Source organism: Ranitomeya imitator, chromosome 7 (assembly GCF_032444005.1).
Source record: "Ranitomeya imitator isolate aRanImi1 chromosome 7, aRanImi1.pri, whole genome shotgun sequence".
NCBI classification, from domain to species: Eukaryota; Metazoa; Chordata; class Amphibia; order Anura; family Dendrobatidae; genus Ranitomeya; species Ranitomeya imitator.
Window position 1 is genome coordinate 63,436,165 of NC_091288.1, and position 26,848 is coordinate 63,463,012.

The window sequence follows — 26,848 nt, forward strand, 5'->3', positions numbered from 1 at the left end:
ACTGGACACTTGCTTTTCTTTGCCTGAACCAAAGGCCCATTTTGCTTTCTGTTATTTGCCACATGGTTTATGAAGCAATAAACCCAGTGAACTTTAAAGGAACACATCTCCTGAGTGTCAGCCGTCGCAGCTGAGTGAGTGAAATCCTTACAATATATATATATTTATTACACAGAGATAAAAAAAAAAATAAAGGGAACATTTAAACAACAGAATATAACTCCAGGTAGATCAAACTTCTGTGAAATCAAACTATCCACTTGGGAAGCAACACTGTTTGATTATCAATTTCACATATTGTTGTACAAATGGAATAGACAACAGATAGAAATTATTGGCAATCAAGACACTCAATAAAGGAGTGGTTCTGTAGGTGGGGACCTGTTATGATCAGGTGGCCTTGGAGCAGCATGAAATGACCTTCGCTGGAGCAGTGGTAACTTTACTGACCGCAACCCCTGATCCTATCACTGCAACTAGAAGTAGCCGTGGGGTGTGCCTAACCAGACCTAGACACCTCGACACAGCCTAAGGACTAAATATCCCTAAAGATGGAAATAGGAAAACTCTCTTGCCTCAGAGTACACCCCCAAAGGATAGGTAGCCCCCACAAATAATAACTGAGTAGGAGAGGAAAAGACACACGCAGACAGAAAACAGGGATAAGCAAAGGAGGACACTTCTACCTAGATAGGAAAGGATAGTACAGGATACTATGCGGTCAGCATAAAACACTACAAAATATCCACAGCAGAAAAATACAAAAACTCCACCACCTAACTAAAGATGTGGAGAGTATATCTGCGACTCCAGCGAGTCCAACTAGACTGAGAAAAACAACAGGCACAGTCAAGCAGGAACAAAATAGAAACAAGATAAGCACAGAAAATAAACACACAGCAGTGTGTCTAAAAAAATGAAGAAAACACTTATCTTAGCTGAATTGGCGGGGCCAGGCAGAGGACCAACACTTCCAAAGGAACATCGACTACTGGCAAGGACTAATGAGTCCTGCACAGCTAAATACCCCAGTCCGAATTGCAATTAACAGAAACACCTGTCCAAGACTGCTGCTCAGGAATAAATGCATTACCATCAACAACCACCGGTTGGAGCCCAAGAGCAGAATTCACAACAGGGACCACAGACCACATCTCAGTACCAATGCTTTCTGGCTGATGTGTTGGTCACTTTTGAATGTTGGTTGTGCTTTCACACTCGTGGTAACATGAGACGGACTCTACAAGCCAAACAAGTTGCTCAGTTAGCGCAGCTCATCCAAGATGGCACATCAATGCGAGCTGTGGCAAGAAGGTTTGCTGTGTGTCAGCATAGTGTCCAGAGTCTGGAGGTGCTACCAGGAGACAGGCCAGTACACCAGGACACATGGAGAGGGCCATAGGAGGGCAACAACCCAGCAGCAGGACCGCTACCTCAACCCTTGTGCAAGTAGGAACAGGAAGAGAACTGCCAGAGCCCTGCAAAATGACCTCCAGCGGGCCACAAATGTGCCTGCACAAACAGTTAGAAACCGACTCCATGAGGATGGTCTGAGTGCCCGACATCCACAGAGGGGGGGGGGGGGGGGGGGATGTGCTCACAGCCCAACACCATGCAGTGCACTTGGCATTTGCCACAGAACACCATGATTGGCAAGTTCGCCACTGGTGCCCTGTGCTCTTCACAGATGAAAGCACATGTGACAAAGCCTGGAGACACCATGGAGAGCGATATGCTGCCTGTAACATCCTTCAGTATGACCAGTTTGGCAGTGGGTCAGTAATGGTGTGTGGTGGCATTTCTTTGGAGGGCCGCACAGCCCTCCATGTGCTCACCAGATCCTCAGACCCCTTGTGAGACCATATGCTGGTGCGGTTAGCCCTGGGTTCCTCCTAATGCAGGACAATGCCAGACCTCATGTGGCTGGAATGTGTCAGCAGTTCCTGCAAGATTAAGGCATTGAAGCTATGGGCTGGCCCGCCCGTTCCCCAGACCTGAATCCAATTGAACACATCTAGAACATCATGTCTCGCATCATCCACCAATGCACCACAGACTGTCCAGGAGTTGGTGGATGCTTTAGTCCAGGTCTGGGAGGAGATCCCTCTGGAGACCATCCACTACCTCATCAGGAGCATGCCCAGGCGTTGTAGGTAGATCATACAGGCACGTGGAGGCAACACACTACTGAGCGTCAATTACTTGTCTTGAGGCACTTCCACTGAAATTGGATCAGCCTGTAGCTTCATTTTCCACTTTGATTTTGAGCATCATTCCAACTCCAGACCTTCGTGGGATATTGGTTTTGATTTACGTTGATCAATTTTAGGTTTTATTGTTCTCAACACATTCCACTATGTAGTGAATAAAGATTTAGAACTGAAATAGTTCATTGTGATATCCAGGATGTGGGATTTTAGTGTTCCCTTTATTTTTTTGACTAGTGTATTTATAAAAAAATGTTAGAGGTAAACCTCTCAAAATTGTTTATGCGGGTTTCACCAACACCCTTAAAAATTGTATAGTAGCGAGGGTAGCATGATCACCCTCTTGATATGGTGGAGGAGGAAGAGAAGGAGGAGGACAACACAAAAAAGATGAAATCCTGAATCATATACCCATGTTTGGGTGGGAAGAGGTGCATGGGAATACACCAGAAAAAAAACAAAAAAACCCCCACTGGATTTCAATTTATGCTCCACTGTTATCTGATGGTATTGAGAAGTGTGGGCCAATCCAGCCCTTGCTCATATTGTTAAGAGTCAGCCTGTTAGCATTTTCATCTGACTGTCGGATGCGTCTATTAGCTATAATACCCCCGGCAGCACTAAAAACATGGTCTGACAAAAAGCTAGCAGCAAGGCAGGCCAGGACCTCGAAGGTGGAGCTCCCCATAGGACCGTGGGGTACTTGGGCCTGGTCTGGCGGTACTTAAAGGGTGGCCCGTGGCGTCCAATTAAAGGGGGTAAAATGTAGTGTAAAATAAAATCTATGGACAAATGTTCGTGATGCCACCTGTGGTACTCGGCCAGGGATGGCCGACGCTGCTTAAAAGGGGACCACTGGAGCTGATGGTGTTGCAGCAGAGTTGGTATAGCTCCCCACAGGTAGAGCTTAGTCCCCAGGGATACTGGTGCAGTTGGAAAGGTATAATAGATGGTGGGGTGCAGGACCGAGGGTGCAGGAAATAATTGGAGGACACAGGTATTGCAGTTTCCTTTACCTTTTACTGGTGAATTGCAGGTGCAGTCGAGGGCACAGGTAACAGGTGTTGATGGGGTCCGGGCAGCCTGGAATTAACTTGGGAACCACCTATCCAGGTGGGTCCGGAAGCCTCCTTTCTGCACTGTATTTTCTGTCCCTTGCTGCATGAAGCTCTGCACAAGTTCCTCGCAGTGTCTGTTACTTCAAACCCATATGGCTGACAGCATGAGCCTTTCATGGGCTCTGTCTTCTCACTGGCAGCCCCAGGCTCTTAACCTGCTGTAGTGCCTCCAGGTGTCAGATGGGCCAGGAGACCTGTAATCTCTTGCACTCCAGTTCTAATTGCTGGGCCTTTAGTACCCGTGCAACCATGGACTCCGGTGTCCGGTTCCTTTTCGGCTTAATCCTGGGAAGAGCTCAGTCACAGCTCCATTCCCTCTCTCTCTCTCTCCTCACATGCTTCCTCTCCCTCCACTGTGTCACACAGAACTCCCTAACCCTGCCTCCAGACAAGAACTCATAGGGAAGCTCCCCTGAAGATGGGTTTAGAGCTCCCCCTTCTGGTCCGGAGTCAGGAAGGTTTTGTATGTTTGTGTTACCTGTTAAAGGGATGCCTCCTTACTTCCAGGCATGACATCACCCCCGTGAGAAAGGCAATGCCATTGAGGCAACCGGACTCCTGGGGTGCCACACAAGGCATAGAGACAGTTCAAGCCATATGTCTAGCTTGGATACCCAATAGTTGTAAGGCACAGAGAAATCATAGAGGATGCTGGTACAGTCGGCAAGTACTCAAGCATCTTCCAAAACTTTTCATTCCTTATCAGAGTACCGTGTGCATCATGGCCTGGGCGCTGGGAGGGTCTGAGAAAACTGACCCAGACCTTTGAGAGTGTTCCCCTGCCATTGCTGCATCTGGTGTGTGTCTCCCTTGTCTACTGCTTGGTTGTCCAAGGAACTGTGACCTCTGCTGCAAGCGTTGTCAGATGGGAATTTTTGTCATAATTCTTCAACTAGGGCCTTCTCGTTCTGCAATATTTTGTTAAACATCTGCACCGCGGGAAGGAGAGATGGAATGTTCTCCTTGTAGCATGGGCCTATAAGGGTGATCAATCAGTAATTGGTGTTGGCCAAAATGCATACAATGTGAGGGTCAAGAGATAGGCAGTAGAACAAACTTGTGTACCAGACTGCCAACAGCCAAGACTTCCCTGTCCCCACCAAGAGGATGACTGTCCATGTTCTCTTGCTGGTCCTCCTCTTCATCCTCCCTGTCCTCTTTGTCTTCAGGCTAACAACTCTGAACAGACAGGATAAAAGTGGTGTGGGTAGTACAGTCTGTAGCACATGCAACCAACTCCTGTTCCTCCTCCTTATTAATTACCCAATCCGCATTAAGATGAGATGGGGCTGGACTGTGTTCCACCACCTTATATAGTTTTGTGCTTCATCTCAACTTGCTACTCCTGCAAAGCTCCCTCTTTAATTGTGAGTAGCAAGCATTTCAGTAGACAGAGAAGCAGGATGGTGACACCGATTACCATCTTGGTTGAGTCCTCAAAGTTTTGGAGAACCACACAAATGTCAGACATCCATGTCCACTCATTAGCTCTTATGTGCGGAGGCTGACTAATACCGACTGGCTTTTGGAGTTGGTATTCAACTACTGCCCTTTGCTGCTCACAAAGCCTTGCCAACATATGTAACATGGAGTTCAAATGTATGGCGACATCACACACCAGTCGATGAGCTGGAAGTTGCAAACTCTGCTGCAGCACTGCCAGGGAAGGCATCTGAAGCTGCCTTGCTGAAATGGCCTCACACGAGGCTTAAATTCACAAGTAGCTCAGTCAGATCTGGGTAGATTTTGAGAAACTGCTGAACCACAAAGTTGAGCATGTGCGCCAAGCATGGTACCTTTATGAGGTTGCCAAGCTTCAGAGCCACCACCAGGTTACGACCCTTGTCACACATGACCACCTAAGCAGATTAGCTTCAGCAGAGCCTGTTGCTGCTTGGCTGAAGGTACCTTCACACTGAACGATATCGCTAGCGATCTGTGACGTTGCAGCGTCCTGGCTAGCGATATCGTTGTGTTTGACACGCTGCAGCGATCAGGATCCTGCTGTGACATCGTTGGTCGGAGCTAGAAGGCCAGAACTTTATTTCGTCGCTGGACCTCCTGCAGACATCGCTGAATCGGCGTGTGTGACGCCGATTCTGCGATGTCTTCACTGGTAACCAGGGTAAACATCGGGTTACTAAGCGCAGGGCCGCGCTTAGTAACCCGATGTTTACCCTGGTTACCAGTGTAAATGTAAAAAAACAAAATACTACATACTTACATTCCGGTGTTTGTCCCCCGCTGTGCTTCTCTGCACTGTCAGCGCCGGCCAGCCGGAAAGCAGAGCACAGCGGTGACGTCACCGCTCTGCTTTCCGGCCGCTGTGCTTACACAGTGCAGGGAAGCAGAACGCCGGAGGACAGACAGTGGAAGGTAAGTATGTAGTGTTTTTTTTTTTTTTTTTACTTTTACGCTGGTAACCAGGGTAAACATCGGGTTACTAAGCGCGGCCCTGCGCTTAGTAACCTGATGTTTACCCTGGTTACCAGCATCGTTGGTCGCTGGAGAGCTGTCTGTGTGACAGCTCTCCAGCGACCAAACTGCGACACTGCAGCGATCGGGATCGTTGTCTTGATCGCTGCAGCGTCGCTAAATGTGAAGCTACCTTGAGGCAGTGCTGCAATGCTTCCAGTTTGCGACTGATAATGATGTGTCAGATGGTGGAGGAGGTGCAGTAACTGCTATAAAAGGTGGGGGCAACCCTGATTGACTGCAGGTCTTGCTTCATCGGTGTTGCCAACACGTGTTCTGTCCCAGGGTCCCACTGGGTCTCAGCTTCCACAATATTCACCCAGTGTGCATAAAGCGAAATGTAGTGGCAATGGCCAGAAGCACTTGCCCATGTGTCCATGGTTAAGTGGACCTTCCCAGTAACAGCATTGGTAAGGACATGGCTGATGCTATGGGACATGTGCTTGTGTAAGGCAGGGACAGCACACCGGGAGAAATAATGGTGGCTGGGGGCCAAGTACTGAGGGACAGCCGCCGCCATGAAGTTGAAGAAACCTTCCGTCTCCACAAGCCAAAATGGCAACATTTCCAGTGCAAGCTGTCTGGAAATGTTGCTGTTTAGTACTGTGGCCTGTGGGTGGGTGGCTGTGTATGTACGCTTGTGTTCCAAGGACTGGGGTAGGAACAACAATGCTGTGCTGGGACAAGGACGCGGACATGGTTTGCTGACGGTGGTTGTAAGTGTGCAATGCCAGATGCACTGTGGGACGTATCATTGCCTGTGTCATGGACAGGGGATTGGTGTGGATGTAGAACAGGGGATTAGGCAGTGGTGTCATCCACATACACCATTTCTGTAATCTGGGCTGGGCCCAACTAGTCAGGTGCTTTGCTGTCATGTGCCTGAGCACGCTGAGTATGCTGGTGGTGAGGCTGGTAGTTGTGCTGTTCCTGCTGATGCTGGCATGGCAGATGTTGCAAATGACCTTTTTGGGTTAACTGGACTGTCTTTAAAAAAAGCAGAACAATTGGGAACACCTAAACCTTGGCCCAGAAACTACACCCGTGTTTATGCTCTGGTTAAAACACTCGCCGCATTGTGTATCTGACCACCCAACTGCCTCTTCCTGACTGTTGTGGTGCTGCAGATCCCTCCCCTGTGCACTGCTGTCCTCCCTCTACATTTCGCCTTCCCAGGTTGGGTCAGTGGCTTCATCATCCACCACTTCATCTTCCACTTCCGCACCCTGGTCCTCCTCTTGACTTGCTGATGCAAAAATTTGTTGGCAAATGTGTCTCATCATCATCCACCTCTTGCAACAGTAATTACATTTTCCCACCTTCTTGTGAGTGTAGCTGCTTAAATATTTTGGCATTGCTACCTGCAATCACCTCATGTCCCACTTGAAACAGGCAGGGTGAGAGGCCAGAATCTATAAATGGAAATGTGAACAGCTCTTCAGAGTGTCCAAGTGTGGGATCACTTGACAGTGTGGAAGACAGGGTGCAGCTGGCAAAGTAACTGGAAGGATTATCTGACTGATACCCATTCAACAATCTTTTCACACTGGTCTGGCTTAAAGGGTGGTGTTGTGTGTCTCCCTACAAAGTGGGACAGGAAGCTAGGTTGACATAATGTGTGTAATGGACTGGGTGGTGGAACAAGTGTGCCAGAGCCCAAGGAAGGCCTGGAGCAGCATGACTAGGAGCCTCACCCAATCTGACATCGGATACACAGCAGCATACAATACCGAGATCCAAGGAGAAACAAGGGAGGTGGTCCAGGTGCTACTCCAGGACAGACCTTGGGTAGATGGCAGCTAACTCCCTAGGAACAGATAGCTGGGGCAACCCAAAAGAATGTGCAATAGATGCATGCAGGTGGAGTAAAAACATGGGTACCACAAGTGCAGATGAGACCAGCTGGCGAGAAGATGGGCACCAGCAAGTGCAAGCTGGATTGGTTGACAGACAGGTAGGCGGCCATGACTAATAGACCACACAACACTGCACATGCACTTCCCACCTGGTGCCTTAAATAATGAGTGTTCCCCATCCATTGGCTCGGGACACCTTAGGATAGCGTGCGCTGTCCCTTTAAGAGACCGGGACTGTTCACCCTAAGCATCATGCCCAGGAATTTGCGCAGACCCCTGGCAGATGCAGGAGGAAGGGGACAGGGCGCGGGATCACGGAGGTGAGTAACCTGGTGTCTTTGCTGAGGGAGGGAGGAGAGTAGAGACACTGAGAATAGGGCAGGAACAGCAGAGGGGGGAGAGGGAGATGCTGGGCTGTGGCAGTGAGAACATCAGCACCTTTGCCATGGAAGGGGATGGAGAGGTCCCAGCATTACAGTGTGTGTGATGTGCTCCCACAGTAGGCACAGTTTCACCTTGCCCAACCCCTCGGCCTCTGCTGTCACCATCAGTATAATGTCCACTACCCCGCACCTTACCCCACGCCTTGCCCATTTCAAATTTTATACTAGAAAAACTTACATATACTGGGAACTAGAATCAAGCTTAGTGAACATGAATCCCCTTAAAAGAAACTTTATTATAACAATATGTCTAAAAACATACACCAACCCAGTGCTATATGGCAGCAACAAAAGTCTGCCTAAAAATTGACCAAGGTCTAGCACATACCCTGCAACAACCTTTCCTGTCCCCTGCCTGGCTGTGGAGGTTGGCACCCTAATAACGATTTTTTGGCGCCCCCACTCAACGTGGACTAACCCTCACTGCCCTATCTCACCCTGCAATGCAGGTGGGAAAACAATATTATAAGAACAGAGATGAAGAAAGCAAAAAAAAAAAAATGCTCAAAAAAATGCTCAAAAAAAAAAAAAAAAAATCAGAAAAACACAATATAATGAAATTAGCAAAAAAAAGGCAGGTGCAGGACAAATGCTGTAATTAAACAAAGATCCAGCCCTTTTTGATAACCAGACAATAAGTACTGCTAATTTGCAATGGGTATGCTGCCAGATATGCCACACAAAGCAAAAAGAGCAAAATGTAGGACAAATACTATAATTTTACAGGGATCCAGCCCTTTTGATAACTAGCCAGTCAATCCTACTAATTTGCAATAGATATGCTATCAGATATGCCACACAAATTTAATATTTCGGCATGAACTCTTAGCTATTACCCATACCACACATATTTGTGTCTTGTAAGCTGCCTGTATGGTTTAAACATAAGTATCAATAAGCAGTACAATACACCCCCTTAAAATGGGACCAACAGCAACAGATATTACCATGGAATGCTAATACAGATACATTTAAGCATTCCCATAGGTTATGTCAATAGCATATGCAATAATGCCCGTTACTTATCAGAACATTCTGCGCCTCAACGTGTTTCCCCGTGGTTCGGTTCATCAGGAGACCCGTCAGAAAACATATCAGATGTCATGTGCCATGAGGTCATAGATGAGTAGCAGGTTGTTGCAGGGTATGCGCTAGACCATTTCAAATTTTGCATGATATATCCCTCATGAAAAAAACTTTGCACTATTGTTATTGCAGAAAAATTGGCCCACTTCAGATGGACTTCTTACACTGCAGAATCAATATAGCATTGCTATTTCAAACCTACCAAGTCTGGCTGTTTTATTCTTATGTACAACTTGTGCAGTTTAAATGCTATATAATTTTTCACTGCAGAAAAAAATTGCAGTATTACCATGGCAGGAAAATTGCCCCAACTCAGATGGACTTCTTACACTGCAATATCAATATAGCAATGCTATTTCTAACCAACTAGGTCTGGCTTTTTTGTTTACTGGTGCAGTATAAATTCCATATGATATTTTCACTGCAGAAAAAAAAAAATTGCAGTATTACTATTGCAGGAAAATTGACCCACTCAGATGGACTTCTTACAATGCAGTATCATTATAGCGATGCTATTTCTAGCCAACCAAGTCTGGCTTTTTTGTTTTGATGCACAACTTGTGCAATATAAATGCCGTATAATATTTAACTGCGAAAATTACTTTTCATTACTACTATTGCAGGAAAATTTGCACAACTCGGATGGACTTCTTACCTTGCAATATCAATATAGCGATGCTATTGCTAACCAAACAAGTGTGGCTTTTTTGATGCTCAACTGGTGCAGTATAAATGCCTTATAATTTTTCATAATCATAAAAAGAGACAAAGACACTTCTGGAATAGAGGTGGTGCACAAGTAGGATAACAAGTCTGTCATTAATATTGTAAGGAACTTGGCAGTCTGCTTGGTGTATTCAGCAAAAGCATTTATTGACAGTGGCAAAATCCAGAAAAAAAAAAAAGAGACATTTCGGTCACTAAGACCTTCATCAGTCGTCTGGATACAGAAAAAATAAATGTACAATGAAACAAATCAAGAATTAACACCATTTAAAACATTATGTCATAAGGTGCAGGAAAAAATTAAACATAAGTATATACAGTACTGAAATTCATAATACAAAGAAGAAACTTCCAAATAAGCAGCAATATGGTGTTACAATCGCTCAAAAGTGGACCAATATACCAGAAATCAAGTAAAAAAAGAAAAAACAAAGAGAGCCTCAGCTTTCTCCTATCTAGACCAGTGATGGCGAACCTATGGCACGCATGCCAAAGGGGGCACGCAGAGCCCTCTCTGGGCATGCAGGCGATGTCTGCCACCGCACACACTCCACTCCCTTCTGATGTTCAAATGTATTTGCATCTTTTAGACGCTAATACATTTAAACCAGGTCCTGTTGGTAGGTCCATGGAGTCCGCAATGCTTGGGCGGCAACCATATCCTGCCGGCTCTTTAACCCCCAAGTGCATGGTATGCAGCGTTCATTACAGAACGCTGCCTGCACATGACTGATGAGGTCATTGGAGTGGGCGGGGTTAGCGTCCAATGCGCTCCCGTCCTGCTCTCTCGGAAGAGTAGCAGATGCCAAAGAGCCCACAGTGATCTGTGCCAGCAGCTCTGTGCCTGTCTGCTGGTGATTTCTTGGCCTCCAGCGATCTCTGTTCCCCCTGGGATCTCTCTACCTCCCTGTGATTTCTGTGCCCTCTAGCTATATGCCCCCCAGTGATCTTTGTGCCCCCCAGCTATGTGCCCCCTGTGATCCCTTGCTATATATCCCCTGTGATATTTTGTGCTATCCTGTGATCTGTGCCCCCCCCCCAGTGATCTATGAGGTGATGCCTGTATTTTGCAGAGGGGCAGTGTGTGTGTGTATGTTTTACAGAGTGTGTGTGTGTGTGTGTGTGTGTGTGTTTTACAGAGTGTGTGTGTGTGTGTGTGTGTATGTTTTACAGAGTGTGTGTGTGTGTATGTTTTACAGAGTGTGTGTGTGTGTATGTTTTACAGAGTGTGTGTGTGTGTGTGTGTATACAGGTCCTTCTCAAAAAAATTAGCATATAGTGTTAAATTTCATTATTTACCATAATGTAATGATTACAATTAAACTTTCATATATTATAGATTCATTATCCACCAACTGAAATTTGTCAGGTCTTTTATTGTTTTAATACTGATTATTTTGGCATACAACTCCTGATAACCCAAAAAACCTGTCTCAATAAATTAGCATATTTCACCCATCCAATCAAATAAAAGTGTTTTTTAATAACAAAGAAAAAAACCAACAAATAATAATGTTCAGTTATGCACTCAATACTTGGTCGGGAATCCTTTGGCAGAAATGACTGCTTCAATGCGGCGTGGCATGGAGGCAATCAGCCTGTGACACTGCTGAGATGTTATGGAGGCCCAGGATGCTTCAATAGCGGCCTTAAGCTCATCCAGAGTGTTGGGTCTTGCGTCTCTCAACTTTCTCTTCACAATATCCCACAGATTCTCTATGGGGTTCAGGTCAGGAGAGTTGGCAGGCCAATTGAGCACAGTAATACCATGGTCAGTAAACCATTTACCAGTGGTTTTGGCACTGTGAGCAGGTGCCAGGTCGTGCTGAAAAATGAAATCTTCATCTCCATAAAGCATTTCAGCCGATGGAAGCATGAAGTGCTCCAAAATCTCCTGATAGCTAGCTGCATTGACCCTGCCCTTGATGAAACACAGTGGACCAACACCAGCAGCTGACATGGCACCCCACACCATCACTGACTGTGGGTACTTGACACTGGACTTCAGGCATTTTGGCATTTCCTTCTCCCCAGTCTTCCTCCAGACTCTGGCACCTTGATTTCCGAATGACATGCAAAATTTGCTTTCATCAGAAAAAAGTACTTGGGACCACTTAGCAACAGTCCAGTGCTGCTTCTCTGTAGCTCTAAAGTGGCTTTACCTGGGGAATGCGGCACCTGTAGCCCATTTCCTGCACACGCCTGTGCACGGTGGCTCTGGATGTTTCCACACCAGACTCAGTCCACTGCTTCCTCAGGTTCCCCAAGGTCTGGAATCGGTCCTTCTCCACAATCTTCCTCAGGGTCCGGTCTCCTCTTCTCGTTGTACAGCGTTTTCTGCCACATTGTTTCCTTCCAACAGACTTACCATTGAGGTGCCTTGATACAGCACTCTGGGAACAGCCTATTTGTTGAGAAATTTCTTTCTGGGTCTTACCCTCTTGCTTGAGGGTGTCAATGATGGCCTTCTTGACATCTGTCAGGTCGCTAGTCTTACCCATGATGGGGGTTTTGAGCAATGAACCAGGCAGGGAGTTTATAAAAGCCTCAGGTATCTTTTGCATGTGTTTAGAGTTAATTAGTTGATTCAGAAGATTAGGGTAATAGGTCGTTTAGAGAACCTTTTCTTGATATGCTAATTTATTGAGACAGGTTTTTTGGGTTATCAGGAGTTGTATGCCAAAATCATCAGTATTAAAACAATAAAAGACCTGACAAATTTCAGTTGGTGGATAATGAATCTATAATATATGAAAGTTTAATTGTAATCATTACATTATGGTAAATAATGAAATTTAACACTATATGCTAATTTTTTGAGAAGGACCTGTATGTTTTACAGAGCGTGTGTGTGTGTGTGTGTATATATGTGTGTGTGTGTGTGTGTGTGTATATATGTGTGTGTGTGTGTGTGTGTGTGTGTGTGTGTGTGTGTGTGTGTGTATATATATGTGTGTGTGTGTGTGTGTGTGTGTGTGTGTGTGTGTGTGTGTGTGTGTGTGTGTTTTACAGAGTGTGTGTGAGACTATTTTGCAAGTCTTCTGTGATATGATGTTAAAAAAGCCGTATTGGCACTTACTGAAAAATAAGTGGGTTTTGGGTTGCCATTTCGGCACTCGGTCTCTAAAAGGTTCGCCTTCACTGATCTAGATGGTATGTCTTCTAGTCACATGGTCTGTACTTGTTTGTTAGTACACTGTCTCTAATGATGTATGCTTAGCCTGTGGGGGAAATATTATAGCAAGCAGGCCTTTATCAATATAGTCTAGCTTCACCCACTCTGTGTTTCAGGCACTAATATAGCTTTGGTACAGTATTATTGAGATCCTTGTTTTGATCCTGGCTCACTCTCACTGTTTTTTCTTTTTCATTTGATTTCTTGTATATTGGTCCTCTTGAGTGATTGACTAAGCAGCTACCACCATATTGATACTTATTTGGAAGCTCCTTGTTTGTATTATGTACTTCCGCACTGTATATACTTAAGTTTTATTTTTTCCTGCACCTTATGAGATAAATGTTTAAAAATGGTGTTAATTCTTGATTTGTGTTTTATTGTAAGTTTATTTTTTTTTTTCTGTATCCAGACGACTGTTTAAGGTCTTTAATAACAGAAACATCTAATTTTTTTTCTGGATTTTGCCACTGTCAATAAATGCTTTTGTTGAATACACCAAGCAGAGTACCAAGCTTCTTATGGTATAATATTTAATTGCGGAATTTTTTTTTTCAGTATTGCTAGTGCAGAAAAATTGGCCCACCTCAGAGGGACATTTATACTGTAGTATCAATATAGCTATGCTATTGCTAACCAAACAAGTGTGTGGTTTTTTGTTTTGATGCAGAACTGGCGCGGTATAAATGGCATATGATATTTGTCTGCTGAAAAAAAATGGCAGGAACACTAGAACACAGAAATTTGCCCACCTCACATGGACTTGTTACACTGCAGTATCAATATACCAATGCTACTGAGATCCATTTAAGTCTGGCTGTATGCTTTTGATGCACAACTGACGCAGTATAATGTCGTATAATATTTCATTGCTGAAAAAAAAAAAAACTTTGCACCATTACTATAGCTGGAAAATTTTCTCAGCTCAGATGGACTGGTTACACTGTAGGAGAAATCTAGCGATGCTATTGAGATCCAACCAAGTCTGGATGTATGCGTTTGATGCGCAACTGCAGCAGTAAAAATGGTATATAATATTTCACTGCTAAGATCAATTTGCAGGATTAAGAGCAAAAAGATTATTAACCCTGGAAAGAGGTTTTGGTATGCAGGCTGCAGCATAAAGGACGTGCAAATCACACAATCCTGTCCTACACTATCCTTTCAGCACAATCTCTCCCTCAGTGCTGCTAACAGCAGTATTAATATTGATTATAATTAACCCTCAGAAGGGCTGTTTTAGTTGAAAGAAATATAAATGTGGTTGAATCCTTGCATATAGGTAGCTACAATTCTGTGCCTCTCTCAGCAGAACCTCTCCCTGCTCTGCCTATGTACAGGTTACAGTGTGCCAGGCATAGCATAGGCTGGGAAATCAAGCTTCCACTCGAGCATTAAAAAAATAGTAGCCGATTAATGAGCATCTCGAGAATCAGGATGTTCGAGCGAGTGATGAGCAGTAACGAGCACGCTCGCTCATGACTAGTCCATATGTTTGGCATTTCGGTAGCGGGGGGAGCCTGCTTAATTTACAGAGTCCATGTCTCCAGAAGAACAAGCTGGGCACAATGTATGGGCACTACAATTTACAGGCACTACAATCACAGATTTGCAATTTTCACTCAGCAACATTAAAATCGCCATAACACTTTAGATAAATTCCCAGAGTGGTGTAATTTCCAAAAAGGAGTACACTTGTGGGGAATTTTGCTGTTCTGGCACTTAGAAGCTCTATATGGAATCTGCCAGCTATTCTACAATAATTTGTTTTCCAAGAGTTAAATAGCACTTTTTCATTCCACTCCCGAGTCTCATTGTGTGGCTAACCAGTACTGTACAGCCACCTATGGGGTTTTGCTAAGTTTAGCAAAACAGCGGGTTCCTATGTTTATGATAAAATTTAACTTTTATTGAATACTCATAAAAGAGAAAGTGCCAAACGCAATTGTGCCAAAAAGTGCTAGGTGCAAACAAACACAAAGTACGCTAAAAAGATATCACCGCCAGGGAATTATAACAGAGAGGGAGGCTTAGGGTTTTTACAGCTGCACCCTTTCCTATCATTTTCCAGAAGGTCCCCTGTGTCACTGAATTGTAACTCAAGAAATTTATTTTTTGTCCCTTTGATTGAAGTGGTTTTTTTGTATTGGATGTTGACCTAATCCGTAAGCTCTAATGTTCCTCGATCTGTGGCGGTATAAAGTTATGATGTGGTGATTTCACCTGCACATATAAATTTTTGGGACTCGGGAGTCATATATAGCTCCGTTTAATTATATTAAGATACAGTAGCCCAGGATATAACGTCCTACCAGAAGTCTGTATCTGTTTGAGCGTGAGACGCTTAGTGCACTTTGCTCCTGAGGGGGCGGCACAGAGTCGTGAGTGTACGCCCACCGGACATGACGTTACGGCATGATCTGCCGACGTCTAGGGGTAATGTGTGAACCATAACCCAAGGTGCACACACTGGAATAGACCGGAAGTTTGCCACTCGGCGTCCGGAAGCACATGGCTAGAGACGCCGGTGAGTAAGACATAAAAGGCCGGCTGGATGCATGCCGCGCTAGCACAATGCTCACTTGTGACTCATGAAGGTGACACTATCCCCTGATGATTCGGAATAGCATGAAACGCGTTGGGAGGCACTATTCATTGAGATGGACCTGTAAGAAAGAATGCGGATATAGTTTCTAAGGATAAACCGCTAAGAAGGTCCATCTTCTGACTCAGGCCACACCGGTTCAGGCAGATGATCGGTAGAAGGCAGATGAGTATAATATGATGGAATGTTTATTTCTAAATGTGCACATGACAGCAGGTATTAAGATATGTACCCTTTAGGATCTGAGGACAAAAGGAGTACCAAAATTTTACTTCAGTCTGCACGGTTGCCATATGTAAATTTTTTCTCTGTATGAGCATGCTGCTATTGATTAATATTACCGCCGCCACTAAGGTCAACAAAAGGATCATGACCATTGTTTAGAAGTGTTAGTTGAGGATTTACGCCCACTTGATTTGGTCATACCTGTTATGATATTAAGGTTGTTTGACCTGTTTGTGCTTACATGAATACACAATAGATATATTATCCCTATGAAAATTAAGGGCTGTGGACCCTGCTAATTGTGTAGTGAGTTATCAAGAAGTGTGGTATTGGAATAACCGAAGAACAATATTATAGCGGTTATAATTCCCTGGCGGTGATATCTTTTTAGCGTACTTTGTGTTTGTTTGTTTGCACCTAGCACTTTTTGGCACAATTATGTTTGGCACTCTCTCTTTTATGAGTATTCAATAAAAGTTAAGTTTTATCATAAACATAGGAACCCGCTGTTTTGCTAAGGAAATATTTGGTTCTTATACCATTGAGAGTCTAGCTGCAAATTTTTTGCTGAGTTTAGCAGAAATTGTGACAAATTTTGGTGCCATTTATACCCATTTCCCTGAGGGAAATGTTCTGGGGCTAAAACGGTAATTTTTTTCTACCCTTAGGTAAATTCATTGAGAGGCATGGTTTTGGTTTGTAAAACGGGGTCAGTATGGGGGGGTTCTGCTGTTCCACCACCTCTGCGGATCCGCAGCGTTTTTTGCAGTGCAGAAACGCTGCAGATCCGCAATTGATTTACAGTACAATGTAAATCAATGAAAAATAAAATGCTGTGCACACTTTGCTGAAAATCCGCTATGGAAATGCTGCGGTTTAAAAGAAGTAGCATGTCACTTCGTTTTTGTGAATCTGCAGCGTTTTTGTACCCATTCCATTATAGAAAACCGCAGGGGTAAAAAAACGCATCAAATCCACAGCAAAAACGCACAAAAAAAAACGCTGCGGAACCACACAAAAAACGCGACAAATCCGCAGGTGCGTTTTCTGCCAGGAGAGGCAGAATCCGCACCAGAAGGTCCTAAGCCTAATCCGCAACGTGTCCACATAGCATTATAGGGCTACATGAAGGAGAGTGTTGCTCTCAGAAAAAAAAATGAACCACAAAGTTTGTTGTGCAATTTCTCCTATTAGCCTACTTAAAAAAGGCACTTTAAATGCGATGTGGTCCCTGAAAAAAATGTTTTTCTAAATTCCAGAGTTAGAACCTCATAAAATAACAGTGGTCAGAATTGAAAGATGACCTGGTGGTCAGCTAGGTGAAAACAGAGGGGAAGGGGGAAGGGGAGGTTGAGGGGGTTAAAGATAAAAAATAAATAATTTACCTGTATTTGCAAAAAAGCAGTCTTATAAAAACTGTGTGCATGAATGAAGGGATAAACATTAAATAAAAACTTACCGCTCCTTGTCTTTTAATGGAATGGCATTAAATAAATTTTGGTACCGAGAAAACATTTCATCTCCATATTTATCTTTATCAACATGCTCTATCAATGTATCCCACACCTACAAAATAAAATAAAAAAAATGACTGAAGTGTTTAGCATGGTTGGGCTTATTACAATCTTTTAGTGGGCTAAAGCGTTGACGCAATATTTAGCCCCCAATATAACAGGTCTTTAAGGTTACAAGACAACCTTTTTTGGAACCAATTTTGTATATTCCCATCTTCATAAATGGATATGGTCGGACAGTGCTGGAAATAAAAATAGTTTTACAGTTTACCACTTACTAAAATTTTTTAGCCATTCTTGAGAGATTTAATCTTTCTTTAGAGCTCAGTGCCTTAGAAGCTGGTTACTGCCCCTAGACAACAGATGCACATTGCTTAAAATTGCTTTTCTGTTGTTCTGTTGATTGTAGCACTGTTTTGAAGCTGGCCAGGATCGCTGGGGTGCGACTTTTCATCCTAATCTCAGCCAGCTTCAGCACAGTGCATTCAATCTAGACAGCAGTGGTGGTTGGTTTCTTAGGCAATGAGCTGAAAGCTAAAAAGTATTAATATTCCAAGGACTGCAAATTTTAATAAGTAGCAAATTGTAAATATGACTTTTTACAAGGACCTAGCTAGGAAGATGGCAATAAACCTTTAAAGTGGTGTTCCCAACTCCAAGATCCTATCCCCATATTGAGTAGGTGTAATATTATTATTATTATTATTATTATTATTATAGCAAATATCTCCAATTAGAGATTCGCTATGTCTCTTTCCTCATGTGCAGGCATTGCAGAACCTTAGGTTTCAATGATTATGACCACTAGCAACTGGCTGTCACTAAATCAGTGGTTGTAACCATAGATACCCAAGATCCTGCAATGCCTGCACATTAGGAAAGAGACATAGCACATCAGAAAAAATATATTACATTTCTAATTGGAGGTATTTGCTAATATTATTATTACACCTAGTACATATTGGGATAGGATCCTGGAGATGGGAATACCCCTTTAAGTTTATTTCTTATGAAATATTTCACAAATTGCGCTATTTGCTATAAAATCTTCTTAATAAAATATTTAGCCTGTGTTACAATAAAAAAAATATTTATGTGGAACCACAGGACAACTTTCTAAATTGAATGTCCCTTATTATGCTATGTGATCTCTCCAGACTCCAGAGCATAATATAAAGAAGAAGATGTAAAAAAAAAACCCAACAACTTATTTTCACCTTATCACTCACCTCTCCGGCCACTCTGCTAGTCTTCGTCACCCATACGATCTTTGGCACATTTTCTCATCTTTCCTGTTCTCGCTGAATCCCAAGACCTCTTTGTGCTAGGCTGGGGACAGTTCTGGGAAACCACTCAAAGTAAAGCTGACATGACGGGCACTGCAACCTTGTGTGTGCGCATGCCCATAAATCCGGGCCTCTTCAAAGCTGCAAGTCCTGATCTAGTGTGAAGAGGCCCAGGATTCAGCGCTCGGTGGCGGAGATAAAAAGATGTGACCAATACCAGATGGGTGACAAGTAAAATGACTATGGCAAGTGTAATTTTATTTAACCATGGGTTGGCCATATGCTGTTTAGCAATATGGCAGCAAGCTCCCATTTTTTTTGCTAAATCTCTTAAAGGGAGTTACCAAAAAAAATCTGCATTTTGGTAATATTAGTAGAATTTAATTCCACTTAAAGGGAAGGTGCCGCGTTTTAATATTGTAAAAAAACAAACAAACCTCTTTAATTCCTTATTATCATAAGTTATTTTCAAGTGCATAGTATTTATTGTTTTTTTTTTATTCATTTTTTTTTCTGCCACTGGGCGCCGCCATTTTCATTTGCAGGACTGTAAGTGTAGCTGCACGACACTTACAGTCTTCACATACGGCTGCTCTGGACATAGGACTCAGCAGTCGGCGTCCGACCCCATAGCTAGCATTATAAGCTGCTCTCTGCTCTGATGTGGCCACGCCCCCTGGGCTGTCTCCACATCACAGCAGAGGCAGGAGGTCGGCGCCATCTTGCTTTAGCCCACAGTGGAGTGTACATGTGAGCTCCACTGTAGAGCCGTGCTGTTGGAGGGGCAGCTCCATCTGTCTCCCCTCACACTCAGCGGCCATTCCCTGTCCTCTGCTGCCTGTAATCTCTAGAATCACTAGAGAGGGTGAAGTGCTGCGGTCTGATGTCCTCTTATCAGGAGCTGCAGAGAGGTAACAGAGGGGGATGGGGGAGAATCTCTGTGCTGCTCGGACCTCACTGTAGCTCCTCACAGGACATCAGACCCTGCATCTCTCACTATACTGTGCTGAGCCATGTATCTAATCCTCTCCTGTGCTGACCTGTGTATCTAATCCTCTCCTGTGTGATAGTGACTGCTGAGCCGTGTATCTAATCCTCTCCTGTGTGATACTGTGTGCTGAGCCGTGTATCTAATCCTCTCCTGTGTGATACTGTGTGCTGAGCCGTGTATCTAATCCTCTCCTGTGTGATACTGTCTGCTGAGCCGTGTATCTAATCCTATACTGTCTGCTGAGCCGTGTATCTAATCCTCTCCTGTGTGATACGGTCTGCTGAGCCGTGTATCTAATCCTATACTGTGTGCTGAGCCGTGTATCTAATCCTCTCCTGTGTGATACTGTCTGCTGAGCCGTGTATCTAATCCTCTCCTGTGTGATACTGTGTGCTGAGCCGTGTATCTAATCCTCTCCTGTGTGATACTGTGTGCTAAGCCGTGTATCTAATCCTCTCCTGTGTGATACTGTCTGCTGAGCCGTGTATCTAATCCTATACTGTCTGCTGAGCCGTGTATCTAATCCTATACTGTCTGCTGAGCCGTGTATCTAATCCTCTCCTGTGTGATACTGTCTGCTGAGCCGTGTATCTAATCCTATACTGTCTGCTGAGCCGTATATCTAATCCTATACTGTCTGCTGAGCCGTGTATCTAATCCTCTCCTGTGTGATACGGTCTGCTGAGCCGTGTATCTAATCCTCTCCTGTGTGATACTGTCTGCTGAGCCGTGTATCTAATCCTCTCCTGTGTGATACTGTCTGCTGAGCCGTGTATCTAATCCTCTCCTGTGTGATACTGTCTGCTGAGCCGTGTATCTAATCCTCTCCTGTGTGATACTGTCTGCTGAGCCGTGTATCTAATCCTCTCCTGTGTAATACTGTGTGCTGAGCCGTGTATCTAATCCTCTCCTGTGTGATACTGTCTGGTGAGCCGTGTATCTAATCCTCTCCTGTGTGATACTGTCTGCTGAGCCGTGTATCTAATCCTATCCTGTGCTGAGCCGTGTATCTAATCCTCCTGTGGAATACTGACTGCTGAGCCGTGTATCTAATCCTCTCCTGTGTGATACTGTCTGCTGAGCCGTGTATCTAATCCTCTCCTGTGTGATACTGTCTGGTGAACCGTGTATCTAATCCTATCCTGTGCTGACCTGTGTATCTAAGGCTATGTGCACACGTCCGGATTTTTAGCGTTTTTTTTTTTTGCGGAATTTCGCCATAAAAACGCTATAAATCCACTAAAAAAACGCTAACATTTTGCATCCTATCATTTAGAATGCATTCCGCATTTTTTGTGCAGATGTTAGCGTTTTTTTCCGCAAAAAAAACGCATACCGCAAAAAATCCGGACATGCTCTATCTTTGCGGATTTCCTATCAAAAATGACATTCCGGAAAATAAAAAGAAAAAAAAGCAAAAAAACCGCAAAAAATCCACGCAAAAAACGCGCAAATTCCGCAAGAAATCTGCGCAAAAAAAGCACGCGGATTTCTGGCAGAATTCTCAGGATTATGTCAGGAAAAAATCCTGACGTGTGCACATAGCCTAATCCTGTGAAATACTGACTGCTGAGCCGTGTATCTAATCCTCTCCTGTGTGATACTGTCTGGTGAACCGTGTATCTAATCCTCTCCTATGCACTCCTCTCCCCCCTGCATATCTTTCCCCATTGCACACGCAACTCAATGTGTACGATAACAGGAGCTGCGAGCGTCATGCTGTATTATGGCATTATGCGAGATCTATATGACGGTATTATGTGATCTGTATGGTGGTATTATGCTTGATCAGTATTGTGAGAATTATATGGTGGTATTGTGTGTGATCTATATGGCGGTATTATGTGAGAACACTGGCAGCATTATGTGTGATCTATATGGCGGTATTATGTGAGAACACTATGGAAGTATTATGTGTGATCTATATGGCGGTATGTGAGAACACTGGCGGTATTATGTGTGATCTATATGGTGGTATTATGTGAGAACTGTATGACAGTATTGTGTGATCTATTTGATAGTATTGTGTGTGATCTATATGGCGGTATTATGTGAGAACACTATGGCAGTATTATGTGTGATCTATATGGCGGTATGTGAGAACACTGGCGGTATTATGTGTGATCTATATGGTGGTATTATGTGAGAACTGTATGACAGTATTGTGTGATCTATTTGATAGTATTGTGTGTGATCTATATGGCGGTATTATGTGAGAACACTATGGCAGTATTATGTGTGATCTATATGGCGGTATGTGAGAACACTGGCGGTATTATGTGTGATCTATATGGTGGTATTATGTGAGAACTGTATGACAGTATTGTGTGATCTATTTGATAGTATTGTGTGTGATCTATATGGCGGTATTATGTGAGAACACTATGGCAGTATTATCTTCAGAAAGCGGACCCATTCTATGGTGGTTCTGGCTGAGCACCTGCACGCGGGTCTGGGGTAATAGAGGGGACAGCATGACCTCCAGTTAGGTGCAGTCAGGGGAAGGCTGGTGAGGCGGCTGAAGAGAGGGGTCTCATTTTTATCGTTACTATATGGCTACATTTCCTTCCCAGCGTCACCCCAGACTGCGCCTGTCACCTCGCATTCACACATCGCCAGGACAGGATGGAGAAGACAAGATCTGAGGAGGGGAATGGGGTCTGCATGCAAAGTCTGGATCAGACCAGGCCATCAATCCGCAGAAATGTTTCCTGGATTTCTGTGAAGCAGACGGTCCATCCATGAGTATAAAAGACAGCGCTCTATGTACAATCCCTGGCTGCTCCGCACACCGAACAGGGGGCCCCCATAGACCAGCACACTGCTCTCCTGAAATACTCTGTGCTGCTGTCACCCTGCTCCCTCCACCACATATCTCCCAGAATCCTTGCTGCCTGCCATCCTCGGTGACTGTCTACTTGTCAGTATAAGGCCGCTTTCACACTAGCGTCTGTACGAGCCTTTCGCAGTGCGTCGTACCGACGTATGCTGTGAAAGAAATGTCCGACGTGGGCAGCGGAAGCAGTCTTACGACGCTTCCGCTGCCCCATTGTAAGGTCTGGGCATGAGGGGGCGGAGTTTCGGCCGTGCATACGCGGTCGAAAATGGTGGACTCGACGCACAAACGTTACATGTAACTTTTTTTGTGGCGGCGGTCCACCAAAACATGACGCAACCGTCGCACGACAGTTGTGACGTGTGGCAATACGTCGCAATGCGTCGGTAATGTTAGTCTATGGGGAAAAAACGCATCCTGCAGACAACTTTGCAGGATGCGTTTTTTCTCCTGAATGACGCATTGCAACGTACAGCCAACAACGCTAGTGTGAAAGTAGCCTAAGGCTGCCGTCCACTATCAGTATTTGGTCAGTATTTTACCTCAGTATCTGTAAGCCAAAACCAGGAGTGGGTGATAAATGCAGAAGTGATGACATGTTTCTATTATACTTTTCCTCTAATTATTCCACTCCTGGTTTTGGCTTACAAATACTGAGGTAAAATACTGACCAAATACTGATAGTGTGACGGCAGCCATACTCTGCAGTCACAAACAAAATGGCTGCTCACTGGGTTCCTGAATCTCATCCTCTCTAATCCCTTAGCAAACACCCAGAAGGGGAGGAGAGGAGTGACATCACACACGTCAGCAGACTCCGCCCATAATTACTGCAGTGCTGTAATGTGAGCTATTTCTGCACTAGGTTTTTCTGAAATTTCAGCAGCTGCTCCCCCTAGTGTTGAAAAGTGGAAATTCCAAAACTTTTCAAATTATTTTTCATATTTTACTAAATTATAAACAAATGATAATATTTTTTAAGAAAATGTAATCATTAATTCTTTACATTTTTACAATTTCTGAAAATTTTTTTTTTTTTATGGCACCTTCCCTTTAAATCTATTTGCTCATCTCTAGACACCATTGAAATATCACAACAAGCAGCAGTTAATGATAACGCAGAATTATATTATACTGTACAAAAGAAGAGGACTATAGATGCTACCAACGTTGTATGTAATCAGTAAATTACCTCTGACATTACTACATTAAGACTGTCTGACAAATTTTTGTATTCAAGCTCAGTGGACATTTCACCAGCATGGACAGCCAAGCATCCTCTCGTCTTCAGTACTCGAACTGACTCATTGATAAACTTGTCTAATGTGAAAAAATGAGCAGCAAGTCCGACTTGTACCAGGTCTACAGAAGCATCCCTCAGAGGTAAATTCTCAGCCGGAGCCACCCTACGGACAGAGGACAGACGATAACCAAGTCACTTATACCATCTAATGATCCCATATCAGCAAAATTAGGAAATCCAGCTTGGTACTCACATGTAGGTCACATTGTTTGCCAAGGTCATTTCTTTTGCCAAACGTAGTTGGGATTCACTGATATCTAGTCCTAGGACCTTCTTGAAGTGAGGAGCTAGAGGTAAAGTGTAGCGTCCAGTTCCGCAGCCAACATCCAGCGCCATGTCAAGGGGCTGCCCATTTGCCTTAATAAGGGGTAGAGTACATTTAGTAAAAAGGTAGAATTATTTCTATATACACTATATTTATTATGTTGATAGATGTAAATGGTAGGTACAATCATTTGGTATTTTTTGGCCATTTACGCACATTGTACAATCATTTAAATACATTGTAGCACATTCCTACAGAATTGTTAGTTTACACATGAGCATCAATAATAAAAACATCGGGATCTACAACAGAAAATATTTGCCTCAAATATATTTTCTGATTTATATTTTTAAAATATTTAGAAAACCATGTATCATTTCCTTTACACAACAAATACTTGCTACTTTGAGTTTCATTTCGCATCAAATCCCAATAATATACATTTAATCTCTGTGAGGCAGTGAGGGAATCACATGCGAGGGTCGATATGTATCCCCCAGGATGCGGACGGAGTCCTATTAGACTGGCTGGAGTACCTGGTTTTCACAGCAGGACGCCTGTGAGTCACAAGTAGAGATGAGCGAATTTGTTTGGAAAATGATCGGCAAACAAATTTGGCGCGAATATGGCACATTCGGATTCATGATCGGAAACCTTAGCAAAATTTTATAAAATCTGTAAAAATCGGTAACATTTGGAAAAAGTGCTGGAAAATATTTGCTGCACTTTAGCAACAATAATGGTGGTGTTTTCTGACCATTCGGCTTGTGTTTGCTGAGGAGAGGGGGTTTGCAAAGCTCAGAGGTGCCGCGTTATTGGGAGCACAGTAGTCAATTTTTTTTTTAACTTTATGTGTGCACATTGCGGTTAGCCAATCAGGGTGCAGGAAACACCCACAGTGTCCTGACACCACGGCATGTGTCATTGGCTGCTGAAATCACATGTCCCTCCCCATATAAATATCTGACATGTGGTTTTAGCGCCATTTTGACACTGATACTGAGAGGCTTCTCTTGATACTGCCACTGTTATTAGCAAGATTTCAGCAATTTAGTTTGGCAGTTGTATATCGGTCAGATAGTGTCCAGTGTGGCTGTAAAATTTACCTTCCGTATTTTTTTTTTTTTTTTTTGGGGGGGGGGGGGCGTTTTTGATGGTTCTCAGACAAAGCCAGCAGGGCACATGTCCTCCAAATGTGTTGTGCACTGCTTCTATTGTGCTCCATGCACAAGTATGGCATATTAAATATTTTTTGAATTATTTTTATAGCTCCATTTATTCCATGGCGCTCTACATGTGTACGGGGCAAATATAGACAAGTACAATAAACATGAGTAAAGCAAGGCACACACAAGTACAGGAGGAGAGAGGACCCTGCCCGCGAGGGCTCAAAGTCTACAGGTGATGGGTGAGGATACAATAGGAGAGGGTAGAGCTGGTTATGCGGCGGTTCAGTAGACTGGGGATCACTGCAGGTTGTAGGCTTGTCGGAAGAGGTGGGTCTTCAGGTTCCCTTTGAAGGAACCATGGTAGGCAAGAGCCTGATGTGTTGGGGTAGAGAGTTCCAGAGTATAGGGGAAACACGGGAGAAGTCTTGGATGTGGTTGTGGGAGGAAGAGATGAGAGGGGAGTAGAGGAGGAGAACATGACACGATCGAAGGTTGCGTGTAGGTAGGTAACGGGAGACCATGTCACAGATCTAAGGAGGAGTGGAGGTTGTGAATGGCTTTATAGGTCAGTTAGTGTTTTGAACTGTAGCCTCTGGGCAATAGGAAGCCAGTGAAGGGTCTGGCAGAGAGGATAAGCTGGAGAATAATGGAGAGACAGGTGGATTCGTTGGGCAGCAGAGTTTAAGATGGATTGGAGTGGTGCCAGAGTGCTAGAGGGGAGGCCAGAGAGTAGGAGGTTGCAGTAGTCGAGGCGGGAGATAAGGGCATGTACTAGTGTTTTTGTGGGTTCATGGTCAAGGAAAGCATGGATCCGGGAGATGTTTTTGAGTTGGAATCAGCAAGAGGAGGCAAGGACTTGGATATGTGGCTTGAAAGAGGATAGAATCAAAGATCACCCCGAGGCATCGAGCGTGCTGGACCGGGGAAAGCGAGCAGCAATTGACATTGATGGATAGGTCAGGTGGAGGGGTAGAGTGAGGTGGGGGAAAGATGATGAATTCGGTTTTGTCCATGTTCAGTTTTAGAAAATGAGCAGAAAAGAAGGATGAAATAGCAGTCATTGTGGGATTTTGGTCAGTAAGGAAGTGAGGACAGGTCCAGAAAGGTAGATCTGCGTGTCATCAGCATAGAGATGATATTGTAAACCGTGGGATTCTATGAGCTGTCCCAGGCCAAAGGTGTAGATGGAGAACAGTAGGGGTCCTAGAACTGAACCTTGAGGAACACCGACAGACATGGGGCGAGATGAGGAGGTCGTGTGGGAGAGAGAGAGACACTGAATGTACAGTCTGTTAGATATTATGAGATCCAGGATAGGGCCAATTCTGTGATGCTCAGAGAGGAGGGAATCTAACAGGGGGGAGTGGTCCACAGTGTCGAAGGCAGAAGACAAGTCCAGGAGGAGGAGGACAGTAGTGTAGCTTGCTCTTGGCGGTTAGCAGGTCATTGGTCACTTTAGTTAGGGTAGTTTCAGTTGAGTGATGTGGTCGGAAGCCAGATTGTAACTGGTCAAAGAGGGAGTAGGAGGAGAGGTGGGAGGACAATTCAAGATGGACATGCTGTTCCAG

At 44.1% G+C, this 26,848-nt stretch overlaps 1 protein-coding gene across 1 annotated transcript in view; it reads right to left on the reverse strand.

Annotated features, from left to right (window-relative positions):
- Positions 1–26,848, reverse strand: part of LOC138645858 (putative methyltransferase DDB_G0268948) — a 115,140-nt gene that overhangs the window by 14,747 nt on the left and 73,545 nt on the right. Inside the window, exons 3-5 of the mRNA XM_069735363.1 lie at positions 24,040–24,203; positions 23,736–23,949; positions 17,376–17,482 (exon numbers count right to left, since the gene is read on the reverse strand). Of these exons, the coding sequence (XP_069591464.1) occupies positions 17,376–17,482; positions 23,736–23,949; positions 24,040–24,203 (485 nt within the window). The remainder of the gene's footprint in view (positions 1–17,375; positions 17,483–23,735; positions 23,950–24,039; positions 24,204–26,848) is intronic.